The 27978-nt window shown below is 26.6% G+C and overlaps 4 protein-coding genes across 5 annotated transcripts in view; 3 read left to right on the forward strand and 1 right to left on the reverse strand.

Annotated features, from left to right (window-relative positions):
• LOC123263089 (glutamate decarboxylase) overlaps positions 1-12030 on the forward strand; it is a 33866-nt gene extending 21836 nt beyond the window's left edge. For both annotated transcript variants that reach the window (XM_044725625.1, XM_044725626.1), the window contains 5 exons: positions 25-92; positions 7836-7914; positions 10886-11035; positions 11126-11320; positions 11405-12030. In XM_044725625.1, coding sequence (XP_044581560.1) covers positions 25-92; positions 7836-7914; positions 10886-11035; positions 11126-11320; positions 11405-11578 — 666 coding nt within the window. In that variant the 3' untranslated portion in view covers positions 11579-12030. The remainder of the gene's footprint in view (positions 1-24; positions 93-7835; positions 7915-10885; positions 11036-11125; positions 11321-11404) is intronic.
• Positions 12031-14278: 2248 nt separating this feature from the next.
• LOC123263750 (fumarylacetoacetase) lies at positions 14279-16767 on the forward strand. Its single transcript, XM_044726726.1, has 7 exons — positions 14279-14440; positions 14809-15038; positions 15103-15243; positions 15423-15676; positions 15943-16149; positions 16251-16396; positions 16531-16767. The coding sequence occupies exons 1-7, from the start codon at positions 14357-14359 to the stop codon at positions 16723-16725; spliced, it is 1257 nt and encodes a 418-aa protein (XP_044582661.1). The 5' UTR covers positions 14279-14356; the 3' UTR covers positions 16726-16767.
• A 1586-nt stretch (positions 16768-18353) lies between these two features.
• LOC123262914 (actin-histidine N-methyltransferase-like) lies at positions 18354-21329 on the forward strand. Its single transcript, XM_044725406.1, has 3 exons — positions 18354-18378; positions 19711-20205; positions 21202-21329. Exons 1-3 carry the CDS (start codon positions 18354-18356, stop codon positions 21327-21329), a joined length of 648 nt encoding a protein of 215 aa, XP_044581341.1.
• Positions 21330-21436: 107 nt separating this feature from the next.
• LOC123262916 (DEP domain-containing protein DDB_G0279099-like) lies at positions 21437-27954 on the reverse strand. Its single transcript, XM_044725407.1, has 3 exons — positions 27263-27954; positions 24217-24936; positions 21437-24141 (listed from the first exon to the last, which is right to left on the reverse strand). Exons 1-3 carry the CDS (start codon positions 27380-27382, stop codon positions 21520-21522), a joined length of 3462 nt encoding a protein of 1153 aa, XP_044581342.1. The 5' UTR covers positions 27383-27954; the 3' UTR covers positions 21437-21519.
• Positions 27955-27978: the final 24 nt, after the last annotated feature.

Consider the following 27978-nt stretch of genomic DNA (forward strand, 5'->3'; position numbering starts at 1 on the left):
TTAAAAATTTATTCTTTGTTCAAGGCTGCTTGGGGAGGTGGTCTTTTACTTTCACGGAAATATCGTCATCCACGACTTACTGGAATTGAACGGTAAGTTTTTATTAATTTATTCAATTATCATATCATACTCTAATTTTTATTCAATTAATATTAATAAATATTCCAATATTTTTATTTTTTAATTTTAATAAATTTTTATTCAAAAAAAGTCAATTAATATTTACTAAAATTTAAATCATTAATATTAAGAACTTAGAAATTCATTTAAAAATTTTTTTGTTCAGTTCAAAAAATAACTCAATATTTATGAAATTTTTTTAAAGTTCTATTAATTAATTTTTATCAAAATTTTGGAGTTACTAAAATTTATTGTATTAATATTCAGTACTTAAAAATTAATTCAATTTTTTTATTTTCAATTTAAAACCCGACTAAATAATCAATTAAATTTTTTTCAATATTTTTTTTTTTTTCTAAAAATTGTAATTAAAGATATTAAAATATAATTTTTTAGTTTTTTCTTCAGAGCTTTTTAATTCCTACAAAATATTTAATTTTTTAATGAATTATTCTTGCTCATATTATCCCGGGGTACCTCGGTAAAAAAATACACTGACAAAAGGATTTGTTTATAGTTAATAAGCTTTATTAACTGTTAATAAATGATTTTTTAACATCATAGGATTTAATAAATATTTATTACCAGTTAATAAATTATTTATTAAATACGATTTATTAAATGTTAATAAATATTTGTTAACAGTTAACAAATATTTATTAACAGTTAATAAGTAATTTATTAAGTACAATTTATTAACTATTAATAAATATTTATTAATGATTAATGAATATTGGTTAACTGTTAAATATTTATTTAAAATAAAAAGCAAAAATAGCTATTTTCTTTTGACACTTTTTATAACCCTATAGCTGGAATACATGATAATTATTCAATTCACTAAATAAATTAATCTTTTTAATATTTAAAAATACAAAAGATAGAATTTGGTATTTTACAATAAACATTATTATAATGTAATATAATTAATCCAAATAATTTATAAAGATGATTTTTGTTTATAAGCAATCTTCATATCATATGACATTGCAAGCGAAACAAATTCACTCAACAAAATATTTATTAACTGTTAATAAATAATTGTTAACTATTAATAAATACTTATTAACTATTAATAAATGTACTTTTCTCCCAAATAAATATTTATTGAATGTTAAGAAATATTTATTAAAATTTATTAAATTAAATAATTGTCTTCAAATAAATTAAATTATTAATAGTTAATAAATCCTTCTATAAGTGTAAAATTTAATAAATATTTATTAACAGTTAATAAGTGATTTATTAAGTACAATTTATTAACTGTTAATAAATATTTGTTAACTATTAATAAATACTTATTAACTATTAATAAATGTACTTTTCTCCCAAATAAATATTTATTGAATGTTAAGAAATATTTATTAAAATTTATTAAATTAAATAATTGTCTTCAAATAAATTAAATTATTAATAGTTAATAAATCCTTCTATAAGTGTAAAATTTAATAAATATTTATTAACAGTTAATAAGTAATTTATTAAGTACAATTTATTAACTGTTAATAAATATTTGTTAACTATTAATAAATACTTATTAACTATTAATAAATGTACTTTCCTCCCAAATGAATATTTGTTGAATATTAAAAAATATTTATTAAAATTTTAATAAATTAAATAATTGTCTTCAAATAAATTAAATTATTAATAGTTAATAAATCATTCTATCAGGGTAGTAAATAAAATAAATATTTACTAAAATTTGACAGAAGGATTTACAAAAAAAGCTTTTGCAAACAAATAGAAAATATATCTGTGGCTCCAGATGATGCCTCTCCGGATTCTCCACCGGGACTTGAGATAGACCGGGACTATCGACTCCTATATACTGGGGATCCCACACAGGGAGAGTTAATCCTCAAGTTTTATAGTTTATTGGGGCTTAGTTTGATGGAGTCCTTCAGAAAAAACACACACACACACACACACGCACACACTGCGGCAATTTCCCATTCGGCAGGAGCTGCTTTTACTGGGCTTATCGCCGCCAAAATCGATAAATTGACGCGTTTTAGTACTTTAATGTCTTTTCGTATAAAAATTACTTAGCATTACTATTCACTCAGCGTAATCCTCCGCACAATCACTTTAGAACATCAGGAATATTCTAAAGTCTATGGTCTGGAGTGAACCTACCCGGACTGTAAATCTTTTAGAAAAATATTAAGTAATTCGCATCCGAGTTACGGAATGAAAATAGTGACTCTTGGCAGGCAACCCTTGAGCGTCACTGGGATCACGTTTGCTATTTCTGGATTCTGTGTTCTGTACACTGTGCATTGTAGTGCTCTGTGGGGTGGAGGTCGGAGATGTTTAAGCACACGGGGTGGCTTGTCTCGTCTGCTTCCCAGGGACTGCCGAGATTAATCCACGATTTGCATCCGAGCGCATCTGTTCACTGCCCTTACACAAGATTCTAGACAGACACTTGCTCAAGAAAAGTGTATGATTACTCCCACGGGAGCTATTTCGGGTAGACTATATAAAAAATTTTTATTTTAAATGATTTTAAAAAATTACTTAAATTCGGTTATAACATTTTTGTTTTAATTTAATACTCTGTCTAAATTATCAAAAATAAAAAGAATCTCAAGGACCTTCATTATAAAGGATTTAATTTTCTAAATCTAAAGATCTCTTATCATTTTTTCATATTTTTAATATTTCGCCCAAAATAATAATTATTTAAAAACTCCTTTTAAATTAATCAATAAAAATTTTTCATTTTCTTTTTTGTTTATTTTTATTATTCTGTCTAAAATATCGAAGATATAAAAAAATTGATGAGGACCTTTAATTTAATTTAATTTAATTTTCTACAAAAAAGATCTTATCATTTTTTCATATTTTTAATATTTTGTCCAAAATAATAATAATAATTTCAAAAATCTTTTTAAATTCGTCAATAAAAATTTTTTATTTATATTTACTATTCTGTCTAATATATCGAAGATATAAAAAAATTAACAAGGACCTTTATTGTAGAAAATTAAATTTTCTACAAAAATTAAATTTAATTTTCTACAAAATAAGGTCTCTAATCAGTTTTCCATATTTTCAATATTTCGCTCAAAATAATAAAAATAATAATATTAAAAAAAAATCCTATCAAATTCGGCATTAAAAATTTGACGTCGTTTTTTTTTAAATTTAATATTCTGTCTAAAGGATTAAAGATATTAAAAAATTGATAACAAACCTTTTTGATAAAAAATTTAATTTTCTACAAAAAAGGTCTCATCATTTTTTCATATTTTCAATATTTCGTCCAAAATAATAATAATAATAATTTTTAAAAATTCTTTTAAATTTGAAATTAAAAATTTGTCATTATTTTTTTTTTTTAATTTAATATTCTGCCTACCGGATTAACGATTTAAAATTTATAAGAAACCTTTTTGATAAAAAATTTAATTTTCTACAAAAAAGGTCTCACCATTTTTTCATATTTTCAATATTTCTTCCAAAATAATAAAAATGATAATATTTTAAAAAATCTTTTTAAATTTAACAATAAAAATTTGTCATTATTTTTTTTTTTTAATTTAATATTCTGTCTAAAGGATTAAAGATATGAAAAAATTTAATTTTCTACAAAAAAGGTCTCACCATTTTTTAATATTTTTAATATTTCGTCCAAAATAATAATAATAAAATTCAAACGCGGAAATATCCTTAACAATTTTCCTTTCTTCAATATATTTTATTGAAATTAAAAAAAAAAATACAATCTATTTTTCCCCCGAAAAGTATCAAAGAGTTTACCCGACGAAAGCGTAAAACTTTCTTTTGGCGTGTAGTGAATTTTGATTAAAATAGCTCGCCGAGGAAGTGCCAGAGTGATAACCAAGCTCGAGCGGAGACAGACGAATAGAAGATAAAGTTGAAATATCCGCGGGCAGGAGCAACAGCTGGATCGGTTCCCCGAAGCGCATTTGCAGAACAGGACTCTCCTCTTATTGACGCGTCCGTCGTTTTGCCGGGCTGTGTATAATATTGAGAGGAGCCTGAAATAAAGCCTGGTCCCGACAATGCTGGATTAAACTCTACTCGACAAAGGACACGTCAAACTTCTCTCTTCTGTTTTCTCACTCCCACTTCCGAGCTTTCCCTCCCTTAGATATATTTACAGACATCACATCACACACCCACTGGGTTTTGTTATTTCTATTTTTCATTCTGTTTTTTACGCGACACTGTTTGCTCGCCCCGATAAAGATACCAGCGATGATTATTCCAAGAGACGCCGGTTAAAAGCGCAAACATACCTTAAGAGTTAAAGGTCTGCGAGCTTTCTTTCATTCTCATTTATTTTATCCTTCCTTTTACTGCATCAATTGTCCTCGGAATAATGGAGCTCATTCTCTATTATCTATTCTTTGCTATCATTCCTACGTACTGCTTTCTATTCTAGAGTTTTCTTTACAAACTTCTACAACTCGGCGCTTATTGTTGAGAAAACCATGTCAGTAATAAAAACTTTTAAGGACTCAAATATTAAAATGCTTTTTTAGTTTTTTTACTGAAAAACTACAAAAAAAATATTTTTAAGCTTTTATTTAATTAATTTTTTAAGCTTTTATTTAATTAATTTTTTAAACTTTTATTTAATTAATTTTTTAAGCTTTTATTTAATTAATTTTTTAAGCTTTTATTTAATTCATTTTTTAAGCTTTTATTTAATTAACTTTTTAAGCTTTTATTTAATTAATTTTTTAAGCTTTTATTTAATTAATTTTTTAATTTTACTGGTAAGAAAAAAGCTTCTTTAAATTGATATAAAACTTTATTTGTTAAAAAAATGTCGAAAAATTAATGAGAAAAAAAACGTCTAATTTTTTAGTTAAAACATCTGATTAATTAAAAAAAAAATATATAAAATAATTTCACTGAGTTTTTAAAAATTTTTAAACTAAAAAAAATATTATTTGGTTCAAGAAAAATATTTTTAATTGAAGAATAAAATTATTTTAAAGAAATTTATAGTCTTATTTAAGAATTTATTGACCTAGAACTCGATTTTTAGCAAAGAACAATTTTAAAGATTAATAAAAAAATTTTATTCTTTAAAATTAATATTTATTTGGCTTTTTGAAAGAGTTTTATTTTTTTTTTGGACCAAAATAAAATTTTTTAAATTCAAAATTACAAAAAAAAATAAATTTTTTCTTAAAATTATTTGAGACCTATTTTTGGTATTTTTTTACACGTCGATGATTTTTTGAATTAATATTACCTCAGAAAAAAATTTCTATGTGAAATATAAGTAATTTTATCAAAAAATAATAAAATGCTTAATTAAATCAATAAAATTCTTAAATAGTTCATTTATTCTCTTTTATTTTATTTTTCAATTCGATTTTTGAATTTCGTAAATCAATTCGAATCAAATATATCAAAATAAAATAAAAATTTTCAATATAAAATTTTTTTTGAGCGTCTAAAAAATTAAATTCATCCCTTTAGAAATTTTAATTTCATTATAAAGATTCAAATATTCAAAAATCAATTACTAAAGTCGAATAAATAAAGAAAAAAATGTACAGTTCCGTAAATTAGCTATGAAATAAATTTGTTTAGGTACTTATAATTTCAATATTAAATGTATCTTGAATTTTCTTCAATAAAACTATAAAAAAAAATATTTTTTCAAGGCCCTAAATATTAAAAACACCTAATTTTACAGGCCTATCTTTGTTAGAATATTTAAATCCTTTAAATAAATATTTTAATAATTAATATCATTAATAAATTTTTCAAAAAACATAATTATGATTAAAAAATTAATTTTCTCAAGATAATAAAATTAAATGGATATAATAAAGTGTTGACAAATGTAATTGATACATGGCAAGTGACACGGATGTCCAATTTGGATACGGTTGGCCTTTTGGCGTTCATTCACGAGCAGATACACTGGGACAGTATCACTCGAGGTACAATACCCTCGAATAAGTACACCACTGCACGCGACTTCGAGTGCCGAGGAACTTTCACGTCGTTTGCAGTCACATACCATTAGTTACTCTTCGGCATCCTCATTTAACAATTCTACCGATTAACGTCACAACCAACAACCACTCTCCGTTTATCCGTAATATCATAATCTCTCTACTGCCCTATTTATATTTTTACACCTCAACAATTATATTATTGTTGCTGTGACAATTGAAATAAATCATAATAAATAAAGAGGAGGTCCTTCTCTCCATGAAATCTCAATGAGTTGTAGCTTGCAACTAATTGTCATTTAACCCAAAAGTCAGCCTATGTAATTGTTAAATAAAATGTCCCAAGAGATTTTTAAAATAAATTTAAACGTCATCGAGCAAGCTGTGCGGGGAAATGATTAATGCGATACGCAGAGCTGAATCTGACTCTGACGCATTTAGTTGTCCTTACCCTCCACCCTCCACCCTCCACCCTCCACCCTCCGCCCTCGCACACCCGTGGTATTCACTGGCGCATATAGGTGTCAACCCCAAAGGCCGCAGATTGCTGATATATATTGCCAGAGGCCCTGGGGACGCTAATTACCCATTAGTTCAGATATTCAATAATCCGATAATCCAATAACAATTACAAGTATTTCTTGCTGTTAATCTATGCATAATTGTAATTGTCATTTGAAAAAAATTACGTGTGATTTATTTTATGTGTTTGGGAGTATGATGAATTTAATTAATATTTAACATTTAATTTAATTAATAAGTTTGTTTGTTAATAATTACTCAATAATATTTTTTTTAATTAAATGAAAATTCATTCTTACCCAAGGTTGCAAAAAAATAAAAATATTTCATATTTGATTTAAAAGAAAATATTTATTAAAATAAGTTGAACTATTATATTAAAAATTGATAGTTTAATAAATTATAATTGTTAATTTCTTTTTTAAATGAAAACAAAAAATTTTAATAAATTTTAGAGTATTGAATATTAATAATTTAAATTTTAGTAGTAACAATTGATTTGATTTTTTTTTCTACAAAGTTTTACTAATCTATATTATTAAGAGAATAAGTAAAGTTTTGTGACCAGGTTAATTTTATGATAAAATGGGTTTTTATGGTTAAATTTGGTATCATTAGAAAGGTTTTGACTATAATTTGTGCCTTTTCAAGGTTTCATATCATTTTCACCGATAGTCGATTTATTATAATAAGTATTTAGGCTGCATTCGAAAATGCTCTATCTCTAGATACATAATTAAGAAATGACCTTGTATGTATCTTGTGAACTATTGACATTTTTAAAGATATAAGCTTATCCCGACATTATACTCATCGAGACCTTTCATTTGAGTACCCACATCAATTTTTCATATATTTATATGCATTATATATATGTATATATGAAAAATATATCAAAAATGCATGTGGGTACTCAAATGAAAGCTCTTGATGAGTGTAAGATCAGGGTGAGCTTATATTTTCAAAAGATATATTATATATATGTATGTATGAAAAATATATCGAAAATGCATGTGGGTACTCAAATGAAAGCTCTTGATGAGTGTAACATCGGGATGAGCTTATATCTTTAAAAGCGTCAATATTTAAGAAAGTACAGTACAATTTAACAGAAGTCATTATTTAATAAAGCAAAATTTTATTTATTTAAAGTTCACAAATCACGGCAGTCACATAGTGACTGCAAGGTTACTAATTATTTGATAATTAATTTTTTGATCTGTTTATTTATGATTCTAGCGCTGACTCAGTAACCTGGAACCCCCATAAATTAATGGGTGCACTATTGCAATGTTCAACAATCCATTTCAAGGAAGAAGTAAGTCAAATTTAAAATAAAATCGCCTAAATATTAATTAAATGCGGATGCATAAAAAAAAAATAAGAAACGACGGGCGTTTAAAACTAACAAATAAATATTATTGAAACGTTGATAAATCCATTCTGCGGACAGGGTTGATGGGCTTCAGTCTTCTATCAGGAACGTCGTAAAGCATATATATAGAACATACAACATACAACATACAGGGTCCGGGACACTACAGAGGAATTTAATTAAACTAAGAGATAACATATGTTGCCGAGAATGCTGACTGACTAGAGCTATGGATGCTCAGAGGGTTACACTCGACCCTACGGCACGTCGCAGTTATTGCTAACTCACCCCCTTGCTGACAGACACACACTCACACACCTACGCACCCCGAAGATATTAAAATTCCTCGCGCCGGCTGTTACACAAGCCCCCGGAATATTTTTCCGAATCCTGACAGCTAAACTTCGAAATAGAAGGGGTGATCCGTTTATTGTAACACGCGATTTTGCGTATTATTTTCGGGGATCTAATAAGTCGAACTCGCGAAAAAAATAAATTTATAAATAGGATTTTCAGAGTTTTAAATATTAGTTAAGTCTCTCGAGGGTGAAACTGTAAAAATTAGATTTTTAGGATGTACAGCAACTAGTCATTTAAAACTTTTAAAAGTTTATAATAGTAAAATGATTAAACCTTTTAATTTAGTTCTCACATTTTACATCTCACACTGTAATTTTTTGGTATTAATTATTTTAATTTGGATAACTGAGCTTCTCGAGTTTCTCAAATTACAGGTTCACCTATTATAATTAACAGTGAATTTATTATTATCGATAATTAGTAGCTGACACTTTAAATCTTATTCTTACGATTAAGAATACATTTATTCTAATAAAACTAAAAAATTCATCACCGATAAATTGAAATTTTTAAAGTTTAAGTTATTAACTATTAATTTATCAATAAATAACTTTAAAAATAATAAGTCACTTCTAGTTAAAACTTTCATCCAACTAAAAATACATTCAAAGTTGTAAAATAAGGTATTTACAATTGTCATTGGATTATTACAAAATACCCTGAGAGAAAAATTTTATTTTAAAAAAAATCACGAATGTTGTAATAATAAATTCATTTGTTTTTAATTTTAAACAATTTTATTTCTCAGCTGAAGAAATAAAAATTTTTCTCCCAGTAACTTTCTTACAAAAAAAGTTATCTAAATTTGGAAAAAACCAATTTTAGGTAAACTTCCAAACTTTTATCCAAAATTCTTTTATATCAAATTTATAAAACTTTTTTAAGAAAGTTACTGTGATAATAATTTTTATTTCTTCTAAGAAATAAAATTATTAAAAATTTTAAACAAATTAATTTTTTGTCAAAATAAAGTCTATTTTTTTTTTAAATAAATTTTTTATCAGTGTAGACTTTAAAATTAATTTAATCTAACTTTTAACTAAGTAGTAAATAATTATATTTTTTACTTAAAAGTTTGGGTGCTTCCTGTTACAACCAAGATGGCGGAAATTCGATAAACAAAACCGCCATTACGAAACTGATAATAGTCTTGTGAAAGTACACCAACGAGACCCTTGAAGGTGTGGGTGTATTTATGCATATATTTGTCTTCGGTTCCATTTCCGGTGCGCATGTGTCAGAGTTTGGATAACTGTAGTGTATATCAGAACAGAAGCGATATCGACCGGAACTCAGACAACATTTCCGCGATGCGCAAGCGAATCGCAGAACTTCACTTTAGCCTATTATATATCACTTTGACACACGGCCCACCCTTCAGCTACTCGATCATGTTTGAATTCATGTATAAATTACATGTATATGACACCTACTATCTCTATCTATTTTGGACTATCAACGGATGATACCGTGCTTTATCATTTTTATTTCATCGGTCCCCACTTTGGCTTTTGTTTGGGTTGTTTTTAATCTAACGACTTTAAATCAGATATTTTGTCAAATTTTACCCCTGTAAATCAACTATTGTAAATAAAATTTAAAACGGAGGGTAAAATATTATCAAAACGTGACTTTGGATCAGTTTTGAACTTCAATATCGATATAGGGACTTTGAATAATAAATTTTGACAAAATTATCCTCTCAAAAAAAAGAATATCATTAATTTAATCTAAGATTGATCGTATTAAAAAATTTTAATGTCATTTTTGAACTCTTTTGATCCTCAAAATCAATGCAAAGACTTTAAAAAGAAAATTTAGACAAAGTTATAAATCTTAAAAAATCATTTTATCGATAAAATCCAAGATTAAATGCAAAATATTTTTGAAACGTGATTTTTTAATTGTTTTGAACCTCAAAATTAATTATTTAGTCAATTTTCACTCCTATAAGAAGAGTATTGATTAATTAAAGTGCAAATTGAGAGTAAAATACCTATTTAACGTGATTTTTAAACTATTTTGATCCTCAAAATCAATATCAAGGCTTTAAATTAAAAATTTTAACAAATTTTGAACTCTAAAAGGATAATATTATCGATAAAATCCAAGATTGAATGTAAATAAATTTTTGAAACACGATTGTTGAACTGTTTTGAGCCTCAAAATTGAAGCAGAGACTCAAAATTAATTATTCAGTCAATTTTTACACCCGTAAGAAGAGTATTGATTAATATAATAGCAAATTGAGCATAAAATACCTATTTAACGTGACTTGTAAACTGTTTTGATCTCCAAAATCAATGTAGGGACTATAAATCAGATTTTTAAACAAGTTTAATCCATATAAAGATAAAATCATTAACAAAATTGAAAACAAAATGTAAAAATGCTTTTTAAACGTGACTTTTGAAATGTTTTGACTCTTAAAATCAATGTAGTGACTCAAAATTGGATATTTTGATAATATTAACTTATAGAATCAATAAAATTTTGCAAAAAACCACTAAAGTTCCAAAAATTACCCAAAAAATTTGTCACTCAAATTTTTCAGGGCCTTTTGATCAGCTGTAACCAGATGTCCGCCGAGTACTTGTTCATGACAGACAAGCTCTACGATGTCAGGTACGACACCGGTGACAAGGTTATCCAATGCGGTCGTCACAACGATATTTTCAAGCTGTGGCTTCAATGGCGCGCCAAGGTACTAACCTCTCTTTGAATATATTTTCAAAATATTTCAACTTTTAACTATTGAAAAAATCACGGAATTTTCTCAACTAAAATCTTATAGGGAACCGAAGGATTTGAGAAACTGATGGACAGACTGATGGAACTTAGCGAGTACATGGTCAAACGCATCAAGCAGATGTCTGACAGGTTCTACCTGATCTTAGAACCCGAGCTAGTTAACGTTTGCTTTTGGTACTTGCCAACCCGGGTACGGAATATGCCTCATGGCCCAGAACGGGAGAGAATTTTGGGCGAGGTAAGATAATTTTTTTTCAGTATAAAAAAAATTTAATAAATTAAAAAAAATTAATTGATGACACTTACCATGTCTCCCTCCAAGATCTGTCCAATCCTAAAAGGCAGGATGATGGAATCCGGCACTCTGATGGTCGGGTACCAGCCAGACGACCGCAGGCCCAATTTCTTCCGCAACATAATCTCCAGCGCTGCTGTAACGGAAGCTGACATCGACTTCCTGCTAGCCGAGATGGACCGTCTTGGCCAGGATCTTTAAATTACAAATTTTAATTTTAATTTAAATTAATTACCAATATTATTTATTGTTATCTTTATCTTTAACACTGGCCGGTTAAAAAATTGAGACTTTATTTTGAAGACAAACCCTACGAACAACCATGAATATTGAATCAAGACATATGCCCAAGTGTACCGAGCATTAATTATCAATTACCTCTGTACACTTGCCTTTTAATAACTAAATTATTATAACGCATAAGTGTTAACTGTTGAATTATCAGACATCTAATTTATTGATGTTGGTCTTTACGAAAGTGGACACGATTAGTCTTAAGCGACTCATATCAGCATACAATTATTATTAATTATAAATTTCAAAGTATATCAAGTATAACGCAAAGTATTTTATTATTTAAATAAATATTTAAGGAGGAATTGTTTATGGATTGAAATAATGCACGGAATTGCACGCGAGCTGGCTCGGCAGAATAATATTTTGTTAATATCAAGATAAATATTTTAATGAGAGGATATTTAAATGAATGAAAGAAATGTGGATTTAATTATGGGTTTTTTTTTTTTTTTTAATAATTTTTGTTGAAATTTTGTAAGCTTTTTTTTTAGATTATTAAAATTTAGTCGGGGAAAAATAATTTAAATCTTGATTATTTTTTATTAAATTAAATTATTATTTATTATAATTAATTTTTTTTTAATTATAAAAATAAAAAATTACAATTGAAATAAAAAAATAATTTTTTTCATAAATTAAAAAAGATTTAAATTATTCCCCGTAAATTTAGCATGAAAATTAAAACTAAAGAAAAGAAAAACCATGAAAGTACATGCTTATTAAATTAATCAAGCTAATTTCGCTAATTTGAATTAATAAAAAATTTTTTTTTTAAATATTAGCGCGTTAATTAGCGAAACAGTCAATAATAATATTTTTAAAAAATTATTTGAAAGTTTTAAAGTTAATTTATAAAAAAAGAATAATAATTAGATGGAAAATCGATAGATTTTCAACGCAATTATTCGACCATCTGTAATGACTTATTTAGCTGTAATAAAATAAAAAAATCTATATTATTATAAATTATAAATGAAAAAAAAAAAAAAATGTATTTATGTATGATACATTTGCGTACATAAATTGTATAATCCTGTTTAGAAAAAAGCGCATGTGTAGAAGGACAATAAAATAAATACCGGCGTCAATTCAGATCTGATGATCAATAATTATGGTTTGGATTAAATAATTGCAAAATTAATCAAGCTGTATTAAATGTTGGTGTAAAATGTACGTCCAGAGTAGAAAATGCAACAACGCATTAAAATAATTAAACTAACAAAAATATAAATAAAATATATCTATATATCAAAGTAATATTATTTATGAAAAAAAAAAAAAATGGTGCATAAATATTTATGAAGGGTGTATTTTTAGATTGCAAATAATTATTATGACTAAGGTAAAAGCCCCAATATATGATCATGTACTAGTATATGATCACTCCATGTATTTGTATACCTATATTTGTGAATATAGATATACAAATACATGGAGTGATCATATACTGGTACGTGATCATCTATTGGGGCTTTTACCTTACAACAAAAAGGTATATTTAAAAAAAAATATATAAGTAAAAATATGTCCCGTTAAATTTGTGAAAACTATATTTTGACTAGTGGTCGATTCATTAGTCAACGTTAATATTTTCCTGACTGTTTTATGTCGTATCAAAAAATACTGTATAAAGTTATTGGGATATACTATTATATGTATGTATTTATTTTCCCTTAGAAATTTTTTATTATTGCTTTTAATTCATTAATTGTATTAGTTTTTCGTCTGGAGAAAATTACTTCTCAACATGGCTGCTGGTGCGCGAAATGGCGGAGGTATGCGCGCGCTTCTTGAATTTTTGCGCGGGAAAATTTAAATTGTTTGAAATTAAAATTTATAATTTTAAGGATTAAAAAACTTTAACATTTTTCAATATTTAAAGCTAAATAAAAATTGAAATAATTTTGCATGTTTGAGATATAATTTTTCAAAGACGAAATTTGTTGAAATTCAACTTTCATCTTGTATATACTCTAACATTTTCGTTAAATTCATGTCATTGTAATTTATCTAGCGGTAATGTAACTTATACTGGGCTTGTATTGCTAAAAAAAGTATAGATAAACAACAAAATCACACGTCTTCCACCCGCTGAGGTATATGTTAGTGATGTTAATTAAATTATTCGATTGTAATAAATTGTTTGATTAATTTGGATTTGTTTCCATCGAGATAATAGTATAAGACGGAGTTTTGAGATTTTTTAAGTTAGTTTGTGGTTTTATTGTATATTATAAATTATAATTATTATTGTTGGTGTAGAAAATTATGCATTTAAATTGCCTAAAATATATCCTGTATGTGAATATATAATAAAATGCTGTTATCCTTATTCAAAATTTTTATAATTATCCTTTTCTTCATAATTTTAAAACTTATTGGTATTTAATTAAAAAATAAAATTTTTCATAAATAATAATAATAATAATAATTTTTTCTTAAAAATATCAATTACTAAATTTGCTAATTAAAATGATAAAAAAAAATACTTAATTAAAATTCTTAAAAATTTTTCAAAATAAACTTGTTAGTTTACGGTAAAACATGTTGATGTTAAACCAGTATATGAATAAATAATCAACGAGCTAGTCGACCTCGATAGCGCCTCTTCTAATCCGTGAATTGTAGATAGTCTGTTCATTTTATTCTACGCCGCGATATCATACAGAATACACAAAAATAATGAAGTCTTTTATTAATTATTCGCGAGATTGCGAGTTTCCGATTGAAAATTTGCCATACGGAGTCTTTACTACTTCCAACCAGGTAATGATTTTTTTTTTTCAATAAATAAATAAATAAATAAATAAATAAGTTTACATGTTTAAATCTTTGATAAATAATCAATAATTTACACAAGGTTAGAAATTTTTAATTTTTATTTCTTGCATTAGAAATTAAAATTTCTTTTTTAAATAATTTTTAATTCATAATTATTCATTTATTTATTCATTCTTGTTATTTATCAATAATACTAGAATGAAAAATATAAATCCTTAAGGATTTATGTCCAGTGTATCTTCGGTTGATAAAAGTGAAGAACAGTCGATAAAAATTCCGCGGTTTTTAATTTAATTTTTTAAATATATTCAAACAATATATTTAAACTATATAATTTTTTTTCTGGTCTTTAGACGCAGAAACATATAGGAGTAGCTATTGGAGACCAAATATTGGATCTGTTTATCATATCACACTTATTTACCGGGCCGCTTTTATCAGGGAAGCAAGATGTCTTTCGTCAAGATTGTCTCAATGATTTTATGGCGCTTGGAAGACCCGCTTGGCTGGAAGCTAGGTCTACTATTCAAAAATTGTTATCTACTTCAAGTACAGAGCTTCAAGAGGAACCTTTGAGATCAAAGTAAATTTTATTTTTTTAAATTTATTTTCCATAATTTAATACTAACCATCAATTAAACTTCCAGAGCATTTATAAAACAAGACTCAGCAATAATGCATTTACCAGCAAAAATAGGAGATTACACAGACTTCTACTCTTCAATCCATCACGCTACAAATGTCGGAATAATGTTCCGAGGAAAGGAAAATGCTTTGATGCCTAACTGGTACTTTGACCATCAATTCTCTAAATCTATCCCTCAATTCCTGAATAAAAAAAAGTATTGAGACAAAGAAAAAAGTATTGGATTGACTAGAAAACCAATACTTTCTTTTTTCTTTATCTCAATACTTTATTTTTAATCAGGGATCATTGAATTTTAACAACTGAATGATTTATTCACAGGAAATATTTACCAGTAGGTTACCACGGTCGCGCCAGCTCGATAGTAATATCAGGAACTCCTCTGCACCGTCCAAAAGGACAAACTGTCCCCGTAGAAGGGCAAGCTCCAGTCTACGGAACTTCTAAGCTCATGGACTTTGAGCTAGAAGTCGCGTTTTTTGTTGGTGGAGCACCTACTAAACTTGGGGAATCTATTCCTGCTTCAAAAGCTTACGATCATATTTTTGGGATGGTTTTAATGAATGATTGGAGTGGTAAGTTATTAATTGAATCATCAGCTACTTTAAAAAAAATTTTGGTTTAAAAATGGACCCCCAGATTAACTAATAAGTAATAAGTTAATTAAAGATGAAGAAAAAAATATTTTTTTATTTTAATTTAATTAATTTCTTATTTATTTCTGTAATTAAATTTGAATTTAGTGTAATATTTTTAAAGTCCATTTTTAAACCAAAATTTTTCGTAATCTAAAAAATAATTTAAAAATTATAAAAATAAATTCTTTAAATTAAATTACTAGCCAGAGACATTCAAAAGTGGGAGTACGTCCCCTTGGGTCCATTTGGTGCAAAAAATTTCGGGACTACAATTTCACCGTGGGTAGTAACTATGGAAGCTCTGGAGCCTTTCAAAGTTCCAAATATGGATCAAGATCCAAAACCATTCGAGTATCTTCAGCACAATAATTTTTGCAATTTTGACATCAAACTCGAAGTCGACATCAAAAGTAATAATAATTTATTGAAATAATTATTTACTTTAATAATTAAACAATTATTTACTTTAATAATTCAATAATTATTTACCTGCAATTGGTTGTAATTTTAGCTCCCAAAGGAATAGTGACGACAGTATCGCGCAGTAACTACAAGAACATGTACTGGACACCTCAGCAACAGCTGGCTCATCACACAGTCACTGGTTGCAATGTTAATCCTGGAGATTTGATGGCTTCTGGTACTATAAGTGGTGAAGTAAGTTCATTAAAATTAATTAATTAGTAATTATTGATGATTTTGATTATTAATTTTTTTATAATAATAAAGTTAGCCTTAATTTATTAAATTATAACTAAATTAATTTTCATAATTTTTTTTCTTTTTTATAGGCTGCTGATTCGTTTGGATCCATGCTAGAATTATCATGGAAAGGAACAATGCCAGTTTCAATGCAAGATAGTACTACTAGAAAATTTTTGCAAGATAATGACGAAGTTATTATCCGCGGGTACTGTATTGGAGATGATTACAAAGTTGGGTTTGGTCAATGTGCTGGAAAATTGCTACCTGCTCACTCTGATTAATTATTTTTTATGGTTTTCATTCCAATAAAATTTAATAAAAATTAATTTAGTAAATATTCAATGATTATTTTAAGAAATATTTTTTTCAACAATTAAATTGCAAGTAAAAAAATACTTTAAAACAATTGAACCTATAATTTTATAAATCTTTAACAAGTAAGATTATTTTGTAATAAATTTTTCAATAAAAAAATACCTAGAAATCATCACATGTGAGCTATCTGCAGTATCATTAAATTTTTCTAACTGTTTTTATTAATTAAATTAAAATTTAAAAATATATTATTTAAAAATTATACTTACTTTTAATTTTTTAAATCTTTATATGAATTTTTTCATTTTATTTCCTTTTTAATAATTTCTTGAATAAAGAAAATCTTAAAAATTGACAGCTGTTTGCTAATTTCACTCTTATACAAATTACTGACTTCAGGACTAGGAAAATTTTGTATGAGTAAAATTAGCTGACATTTTTTGTAAAAAAATTTTAAAAATTAACAGCTGTCAGCTGACTTCAGTTTCATCATTTTTTAATAAAAATATTTAATGACATTAAAGTTAGCAGTCACTTGACAATTTTTTAATTTTTTTTAACAAATAAATTTGTTCAAAAAAAATTGCATTTTTAATTTTTCAAAATTTCTACATGTCAATTTTTTCTTCTAATTTTTTTTTAGATAATTTATTGGTTAAAAAAAATTTTTAAAATGAATAAATGTCTGCTAAATTAATTTCCATAAATATTTAAATATTTATAAATTTTTATCCAATGATAAAATATATATATATTATATATTTCACATATATAAATATACTGACAATAATAATAATAATACTTTTATCCTGGATTGAAAAACTGGACGTAAATTTTTTAATCAAAGATCAGTGTATTTATGAATACACATCTCATTAAAAAATTTAAGTCCAGCTTTTAATTTCAGGATAAAAGTATTATTATTATTATTATTTTCATTTATATATATAAAATATACACATTTATTTTATCATTGAATAAAAATTTATCCTGGATTAAAAAACTGACCGTTACTTTAAACATTTCTATTGAAAAATGGTGGAAGGAACTGAAGTGAGCTGACAGCTGTTAATTTTAAAATTTTTTTTACAAGATGGCGGCTAACGCGCGGCTAAATTCGAATTTCAAACTAAACTGATCAGTTTAGTATAAAATCTTCTTTACCGGCGGTAAGAAAAAGTTTTAAATTATGTTTACTATCCAGAGACATGGAAGACATTTTTTTCCGCTGGAAAAAAATATCAATACTAGAACAAGTAAACGTCAAAATTACCAGCGAGTAAATATTAAATATTTATACACCACAGAAAAACTAAAAGGTTATGTTGTAATTTTATCTATTCATGATCCCCTAGAAGTAGCTTCTGCAATTAGACCCAGTTTGTTTATTTTTAGTGTAAATATAATTTGTAAAATAAAAAATAGACTCAGTTTTATGTTTAAATTTTAAAATTAGAATTTTTTAATTTCTGTAAGAATTTATTTTAGTATATTCAGTGTCGCTGTTGAATTTCAAGTTTGACATTTAATAATGCACCAAAAGTTTAAAGACTTTAAAATATATTTAAATAAATAACATTGTTGGTTTTGAAAAATGGGTAGAAAAAAAGCACATCCAAGTAAGTGTAAACAAAATACTCAGCCAAAAAAATTGTCGTCTACCAAAAAGAATGAAATTTTAATTCAGTGTGATAAATTATTACGATGTAAGTATTTTTTTTATGAAAATTAATTTAGTATTAATTATTTATAATACGAAAAGTTAGCCGACGATTTTAATTTTTTGATTTTTTTTTTAATTATTAAATTAGAACAAAAAAATATTTTTTAAAAATTGCACTTACAGTTTTTAGTTTTTTTACAAGTGAAAAATTTTTTTTTATTTTTTTGTGATAATTTCTTCAATAAAAAAAAAATTCTAAAAATTTTTAAATGTCGACTAACTTAATTTTCATTAATTATTTAATAGTTCTAAGAAGTTTTTTAATTAATATATTAAGGCAAAAAAAAAATTAGAAAAAAAATTGAGCTGTAGAAATTTCAAGAAATAAAAAATGCAATTTTTTTAAAATAATTTTTTTGAACAAATTTGTTTGTTAGAGAAAAATTAAAAAATGGTCATGACTACTAACTTTAATGTCATATTTTTTTTTTGATACTGAAATTATTAAAATTTTATAAAAATTAATTAAGCGTATATTTAATAATTGTAAAAATTTTATTGCAAATAAATTCTGGCAAAAAAAAATTGAGTAGAAATTTTAAAAAATAAAAAATGCAATTTTTTAAAAACAATTTTTTGGAGCAAATTTTTTTGATAAATAAAATTAACAAATTGTTAAATGACTGCCAACTTTTATGTCATGAAATTTTGACTTTTTTTTATTTATTTTATCAGAAATTAAAAAAAAATTTTTTTTTTAATTCTTATAAAAATTTATAATACTAAAGTTAGCCGACGTTTTTAATTTTTTTTAATAATTAAATTAAAACAAAAAAAAATTTTTCAAAAATTGCACTTGCAGTTTTTCACGTTTTTGACAAATGAAAATTTTTTTTTATTTTTGTAATTTTTTTCAATAAAAAAAAAATTCTAAAAATTTTTATAAATTGGCTAACTTAATTTTTATAAGAAATTTTTAAAATTTTCTCAATTTTTTTTTTTTCTTAATTTTTTTATATTAAATTTTTCAATAAAAAAAAGCCATAAGGATTTTTAGATATTTATTAATTACAGTATTATAATTTAATGATATTAAATTTTTGATAAATTAAATAAAAATTAAAAAATTATTTTTTAAAAATTTAATTGAAAATTTTTTACATTTAAAAAAATTTTTTAATAATAATTTCTTTGATAAAAAAAATTATAAAAATTAATCTCAGTATCATAATTATTAATTATTAATTTAAAATTAATTTAACTAATCTAATTATTAAAAAAAAAACAGTATGCAGCGATCCAGAATATTCAACACAGTTATGGGAAAATTACTTGGAGATCACGGCGGTGCTGGAAAAGGTTAAACGACTAGAGGACATGAAGATCAGCGGGACATCCAAGCGTTCAGTAGCAATTGAACAGTTCCTAAAATGGTTGCAAGAAAACGGAGCGAATTACGAGGGGACGAGCATCGTCGAGTTCCCGGGTTACGAGCTGGGATTGAAAGCTGGGAAGAACTTCAGCGCAAATGATTTGCTACTGCAAATACCTGGAAAAATAATCTTCAGCTGCGAGACAGCAGCACCTGAGCTCGCGGCTCTGCAGAATGATCCACTGATCCAGCACATGCCTCAGGTGGCTCTGGCCATCGCTCTGCTTATCGAGAGACACAAGGACAACTCCAAGTGGAAGCCTTACTTGAATATTTTGCCTAGTAATTATTGTACTGTCTTGTATATGACCACCAATGATATGATTGAGTTGAAAGGCAGTCCTACTTTAGGTAATTTTATATTTTTTTGTTACTTAAGAAAAAAATTAAAATTTTTCTTTATTAAATAATGAATTTTGTTAAATTGCACTGTACTTTCTTAAATATTGATGTTTTTAAAGATATAAGCTCATCCTGATGGTACACTCATCAAGAGCTTTCATTTGAGTACCCACATGCATTTTTGATATATTTTTCATATATACATATATATAATATATATAAATATATGAAAAATTGATGTGGGTACTCAAATGAAAGGTCTCGATGAGTGTAACATCGGAATGAGCTTATATATTTAAAAATGTCAATATTTCACAAAATACAAGGTCATTTCTTAATTATGTATCTAGAGAACTATTGACACTTTTAAAGATATAAGCTCATCCTGACGTTACGCTCATCAAGAGCTTTCATTTGAGTACCCACATGCATTTTTGATATATTTTTCATATATACATATATATAATACATATAAATATATAAAATATATGAAAAATTGATGTGGGTACTCAAATAAAAGGTCTCGATGAGTGTAACATTGGGATGAGCTTATATCTTTAAAAATGTCAATAGTTCTCAAGATACAAGGTCATTTCTTAATTATGTATCTAGAGGTAGAGCATTTTCAAATGCAGCCTAAATACTTATCATAATAAATTGACTATCGGTGAGATATTATTCTCTTAATAATATAGATAATTCATTAGTTTTACTAATTTATTTAAAGCTTCAATTTTAATTTTAAAACAAATTTTACCTTGATAAAATTTTTTTTAATTAATTTTACTAAAAATTATAGTTTGAAAAATTAAAAAACAAACTTTAATTACAAGAAAAAATTGTTTTAATTATTTGTTCTTAATAATATACTTCATTTTCAAATTTTTACTTAAAAATATAAAATAAAATTTATCAATTTAAAATTCGCTAAAAATTCAGTCATAATTCATTCAAAATTATTGCAAAATAAATAATAAAAACTCATTCAATAAATTAATTATTTAGAAGTTGCATTGAAACATTGCCGAAACATCGCGCGACAATACTCCTACTTCAACCAACTCTTCAACAACAACAGCAACCCAGTCTCCGAGCTCCTCCGAGAAGTTTTCACCTACGAAGAATACTGGTAAGTCAAACTCAAAAACTCATTAAAATATACATCCATATATTTCAAAAATAACATAAATACACTAAAAATAAATAAAAGTACTCCTCCCTCTTCAAAATAAATTTAAAATTTAATTACAAAATTTAACTTAATAAAAAAAAAAACAATCAGCCTTGCGTAATTTTCTACAAATACTGCTAGATAAACCTAGATCACTTCATAAAATCAGGAATAGTCTCCCAACTATCATTAGCATCCAGCGAGTCATTATCAATATCGCTCTTACAATCAAAGCGCTCTTCAACTTGCTGAGTCTCTTGCTGAACCATACGTTTAGTAGTCGAAGTCGCGACCACATTAACCATAATCGTGTTAAGACTACTAGAATTCGACAGCTTCCTATTAATAGCCGGTGCTTGAAAAACAGTTTTCGCGAAAGAATTCTTGTACCTGTACCTCTGCTTCTGCTTTATCCTGCAGACAATGAAGATCACCAGAAACCCAACAATAGTTAACCCAAGAATCGCTCCACTTGCAATAATACTAGGTCTCACCCTTGACAAAGTTTTCTTCTCTTCTTCATTAAAAACTTCTGGAGTCTTCTCAGCCCCAGCTTCTAAACTCTCCAATTCACGAATTACTTCTTCAACCGCTCCAATTTCCTGCTCTATTAATTTTCCTTCCACTTGAATATTCTTCCCAGATCTTTTATCACTAACTTCTTTTCCAATTTTCAAATTTTCTTCCTTCAAATTATCACCAATATCATCTACTTTTTCAAACTTCGCCTTAAGATCATCAAAATTCCTAACTTGATACTTCAAAGACTCTGTCGTCGACGTAGAAGTAACCGTAGAAACCTTCTCCACAATTTCCCCATCAATAGTCAAATTTCTTCCAAAAGGCAGCGAGTCAAAAGCTTTTAACAAATCCTCCAGATCAAAAACTTCCTTACCACCCTTATCATCAATCTTCTTACCTTCTTCAGGCTTACCACCAAACAAATCGATAACAATCGGCTCTTTCTTACCCTCTTCCTCCATTTTATCCTCAAAAACTTCAGAACCTTCCGTAACACCTTCATTTTCTTCAAAATTCTTCAAATTTTCCGGCCTAATCCTCGAAATTTCTGCTAAATGTACTTGACTGGACCCGCGCTGTCTCAAAGCGATCAACTCGTCAATGCTCATATTCCTAGAACTTAGAATATCTTCAAGTCTCTTAGCACTAGAGCCAGTACTAATAAGTTCAAAAATCTCCGCTCGGACTTCAGGCTCCATTTTAGAAACTATTTTTTCATAAACTTGCCCAGGTCTTCCAGTTTCATAATCTTCAACCCCTAGAGCTAGAGTTGTAGCTTCAGTATCCTTTCCATCATTCTGATAATCATCAGATTCAAAGAGATTGTTAGACTTGTCGTCAGCATACTCGACTTTAGTAGGCTTAGTTGGCGGCTGGGTGGTCAGAATGTGCTCGATGCTTAGAGTAGACCCTACTTCTCTGGTCAAGTCTTCAAATTTGGCAAAAATTGTGTTTCCGATTCGTTCAGTCACTGAAGAATCTTTGCTACTTTCGGTGCTATCCTCAATGTCTGAAGGAATCGTTGAAAAATCAGAAAACTCCATTATCTCATCGTCGGGTTGGGTCGTGGTTGATTGCTCCTCGTTAGTTGTCTCCTCAGCTGGAACGGCTTCTTCAATAATCGCTGTTGTTATCGCACTTGGTGGTTGAGCTGATGTAGACGCTGGTTTCTTGGTAAAGGAATTCAGCCGTGGAAATATTATAGGCGAAGGTAATTTAGTTGTTGAAAGTTTTTCGTACTTTCTCTCATTAGGTTCTTGAGTTAGCTTTTTTTTATCTAATTCATCCGTGATTTCTTCTTTTAAAACTGGAGATCTAGATGTAGATGTTCTTGAATTAACGCGCAATTTGTTGCGTCTAAATGGCCGTCGCCACCGTCGTTCATTAGATTCTTTACCAGAATTCTTAATCTTCCCAACATTATCTACATTATTACCAGTGCTATTTCTTCTTCCATTTTCTTCCACTTCACTACTCTTACCCCCACCAGCATCAGTATTATTAAACAAACTGGTAATATTATTAAACCCACTGTCTGCTTCATAATCAGACTCCTTGCTCTTCAACGCGCTAATAACTTCCGACTTCTTCTTGAGCAAGTCGCTCAAGCTTAAGTTCTTCCGCTGCAAGACTTCGGACAAGCTGCTGCCTTCAACCTGCTGCATCTTCAGCAAGGACTTTAATTCCGAGTTTTCTTCCTGAGGAATTGGAGCTGAAGTTGAAGAGGTTACCTTGGTCCTGTTTCTCCGGCGCTCAGAATCCAACTCCCTGTTTCGCTCGACCTGGAACTCGTAATTGCTAGGCGGTCTGCGTTTTCTAGGCCGGGGTCGCTGGTATTCTTCGTCATTCACCTCGTACTCGTTTTTGTTCCCGAATGGATTGACCCAATCGCTGGTACGCGTAACCTGTTTTGCTTTTTCCGTACTTGTATTTGATGTCAATGTACTTGGATTTGCACTGGAACTGGTACTAACAGTGGTAGGTCTTGATGTCGTCGTTGTTGTTGTTGATGGTGATGATGATGAAGAAATAGTCGTTGTTGTAATAGTTGTACTTGGAGTTATTGGAGTTGTTGGAGTTGTTACACTTAAAGTAGGCCTTGTTATAGGTGTTGTAGATAAACTTGTTTGAATAGTTTGTTCTACGTAACTAGTATGTGAATCTTCTTCCGGTAATTTAGTTACAGGCTTTGGTTTCCTGGTACGATAACGTTTATTTCCATTTCTTAAATTATTATTATTATTATTATTATTATTATTGTTGTTGTTGTTGTTGTTGTTGTTGTTGTTGTTGTGGTGGTGTTTATTGTTGTTGTTATAATTATTATTATTATTATTTTCATGAGTTGTATAATAATAATTATGTGGAGTTATTTCAGAAGAAGAAATAATTTCAGGTATTGGTAAATTAATATTTGTTAATGGTATATTTAAATACCGTAATTTAGCAAGATGTAATTCATGTAATTTATTTGTTATTGGCTCATGATTCAACGGTACTGTAACAGGAATAGCAACTGGTAATTGAGGAGTTTTTAATATCACTGGAGTTGGAATTCCACCGTTTTGATAAAATTTACTGCCATCTACTACTCCTGGCTTATCAGTAATTACCAAAGGAAAATTAAGTATTGGTACTTTTCCCTGATCTTGATGAACTTTTCCGACTTCTTTGACATTTTCCGAATAATTAATACTATAAGGGTTTGTTTTTTCCCGCGGTTTAGGTACTTTTCGTCTAGTGGCGGCCTCTTCGAAGGGAACTAGTGGAACTGAGTCGCCGTCCCGCCATTTTGGCTCGATTGCTTCGCCCGTACTCCGCCATTTTCCTATGAGCTTTCCGCCTCGGTATTCAGTTTCTTCTTCGCGGTTATTATTATTATCGTTATTATTATTATTATTATTATTATTATTATTATTATTGCTGGTAGTAAATTGAGAAATTGACTCTTGGGGTAGATAATCTGGATGATAATCCGCGGTTGCTGCGACGGCTACTGCTGCCGCTGCTGAAAGCACAGCTTCCTCGCCGTTAAGATGAGGATACTTCTGAAAAGAAAAAGCTTGATTAGATTTTTTTTTCAAAATTAAAATGTTTCTTTTAAATTGCAATTTTATTTTTAAATAATTAAAAAAAAATTTTTTTTTTAATTGTAACTTTTTTTTAAATTTTAATTTGAAAAAAAAAATTGATTAGAGATTTTTTTCTTCAAATTATAAATTTTTTTTTAAATTGCAATTTTATTTTTTAATTTTAATTAAAAAAATATTTGTTTTTAATTATAACTCTTTTTAAAATTTTAATTTGAAAAAAAAATTAATTAGATTTTTTTTTCAAAATTAAATTTTTTTTTTTGATTAAATTACAATTTTATTTTTTAATTTTAATTAAACAAAAATTTTGTATTAATTGTAACTTTTTTTTAAATTTTAATTTGAAAAAAAAAATTGATTAGAGATTTTTTTTTTTCAAATTAAAAATTTTCTTTAATTTAAATTTTTATTTTTTTTTTTTTAATTGCAATTTTATTTTTTAATTTTTATTAAAAAAAAAATTTTTTTTTTAATTTTAATTTCAAAGAAGTAAATTAATGATGGGCTTTCGAAGGAGATTTTATGATATCTCAAGTTATTTCATGGACTATGGCGCTAAACCATGTAATTGTAATAGCTAAAGAATTGTAACGAGAATCGTGAGAAAGAAGCTCCAATTATGATCATCGTGCAGTCGAAAGTCCCATGGAAAGTCGAGAGAATTTATTTCTTAGCTATATTATTATATTATATTAAATTATATTATTCTTCTCAAAGCAATACTATTCTCGCTACGTATGTTTTGTTTTATCTACCGAGTTGAATAATTGCTGTATTACATATTACATTGTCCTATTTTATATTTTATTTATTGTAGATGAATTGCGAGCCGAGATTCTTAAGAGTATTTAAATTTCACCATGACTCGCTGCCATTTCTGAATCTAGAATATTATATTATTGCCGGCTATGCAGGATAATTTATTAATACTAGTCAAGAATAAATATATAGATTTATTTTTTTTAAGTTAGATTGAGAAAGTGAGTAATTGAGTCTTTACAGCCGGTTTTATTATTCTGTTTATTATTTTTTGTTTATTTCCGGTCGAAAATATGACGCGAAAACCGCAAGTACTTAGTTTGAGAAGAAAGTTTTGTAAATAAAAAATTACGCAAGGGTTTTTATAAGTATGGTTTGTTTTTATTTATTTTTTTTTTTAGGTTTATAAATTTTTTATGCAATTTTTATGAACAATGAGTGCAATATGAATTATTCAGAAGTTACGAAAGATTTTTTATTTATTTATTTGAAATATTTTAATTAATTAAATAAATTAAATTAAAAATTTAAAGAATAAGTAATCATAAAATTGAAGAATCAGTAAAAAAATTTTAATTTTATAAAAAATAATTTAAAGTAACAAAAAATTGGAAAAAATATTCGAAATTAAAAAAAAAATAAAGAAAAGAAGAAATTAAATTTTTAATGAAAATATTGTCATTAATTAAAATTAATTTAATAAAATAAAAAATAAAAAATAGGGTAAATACTCCAATAGATGGACAAATATTATTTCTAAAAACAATTACATTAAATTTAAAAACAAAAATGTGAAATAATTTTTTTTTTTAACTATACAAAGTTGAGAGAGCGAAAAATGAGTTTTTGAATTTTTGTATCAACAATAATAATTAAAAAAAATTTTTTTAATTTGACTGTTAATTGCTACGAAATTTTACTTATTTTTTTCTTGTTAATTAATTTAATTTTTCTTATTATTGTTTTGCTAAAAGAACATGAAAATTTGCTTAACCGTCCATTTATGGGGTGTTTACCTTATTTAAAAAATAAATTATAAAAAATATTAATAAAACAATTTATTTTCAAAAAATTTTAGGGTTTAAAGTTTAAAAAGATTTTTCAAAATAAAAATATTAAAATTTTTTAAAATAAAAATATTAAATTCTTTTTTTTTTTTAATAAGAATATTTAAAAGTCTTTCTAGAAAAATCTATATGAAAGTATATTTATGAATTATGCATTTATATAATTAAAATAGCGAACTTTAATATTTATAAAGATAAAAAAAATAAGGCAAATTTTTATTATTATTAATTTTTTTAAAGGCAATAAAAAAAATTATATAATTTTTCAATAAAATTATAAAATATAAAATTCCATTTTTTTTAAATAGAAAAATAATAATAATAAATAATTTTATTTGCACGACTTCGTCTCTTACAAAGTTTTTACATATTAATAATAATAAAAAATATAAAAAATAGTCAGTGAAGCTCATCAATTTAAAATTAGAAACTCTAATAAAATCATCTAAACTTACGTGATTTCTCCTCGAATTTTTCGAGCCGCTCAATCTCGAGTCAAATGTCAGACAGTTTCCAATTGCAACTACCGCTAATAGTAATAACAATAACAATTGTAATCCTCTATCCATATCCATAATTCCTCGTAACTTAAACTCTTCTATAAAAAATTTTCTAGTACAAAAGTCCGCGTCATTTCTTCAAAAGCTTGAACACCAAAGTGCTCAGCATTTCAAAAAAACTCTTTAAATTCTCAATTAATTTTTCCCACAAAATTAATTAATAATTATAATTATCAATGATGATTAAACAAATAAACTCTCTTTGCTCTCCGCTTATCCCAGTAATGCACAAACCAAACCATAAACACAAGAATAATAAATATAATATTCTTCCTATTTTTATTACACACTCTAATAATTTCTTCCCAGTTCATTCATTAATTTAAAAAATAAATTAAATAATTAAATTTAACTTAATTTAATTTAATAAAAAAAAACTCCACTTTTGTCAAATATTTTTAAACAATAAATTTTTAAATTAAAAAAAAAAGTATGAAGAAATACCAAAAGAGTGTCGATGCACACGCGTTAAGATTGTCTCGCAAACTGATGCGGTTTTCTCTTAACCGTAGCAGTAAGTAAGCCGGTGAAACTTAAAGATACTTCTAAAGGTTCATAGATACGAGCTCTCGCCTTCCATCTCTCTCCGAGTTACATTTATTCTTATTACA

The sequence above is a fragment of the Cotesia glomerata genome, linkage group LG4 (genome assembly GCF_020080835.1).
Source record: "Cotesia glomerata isolate CgM1 linkage group LG4, MPM_Cglom_v2.3, whole genome shotgun sequence".
In the NCBI taxonomy this organism is placed as follows: domain Eukaryota; kingdom Metazoa; phylum Arthropoda; class Insecta; order Hymenoptera; family Braconidae; genus Cotesia; species Cotesia glomerata.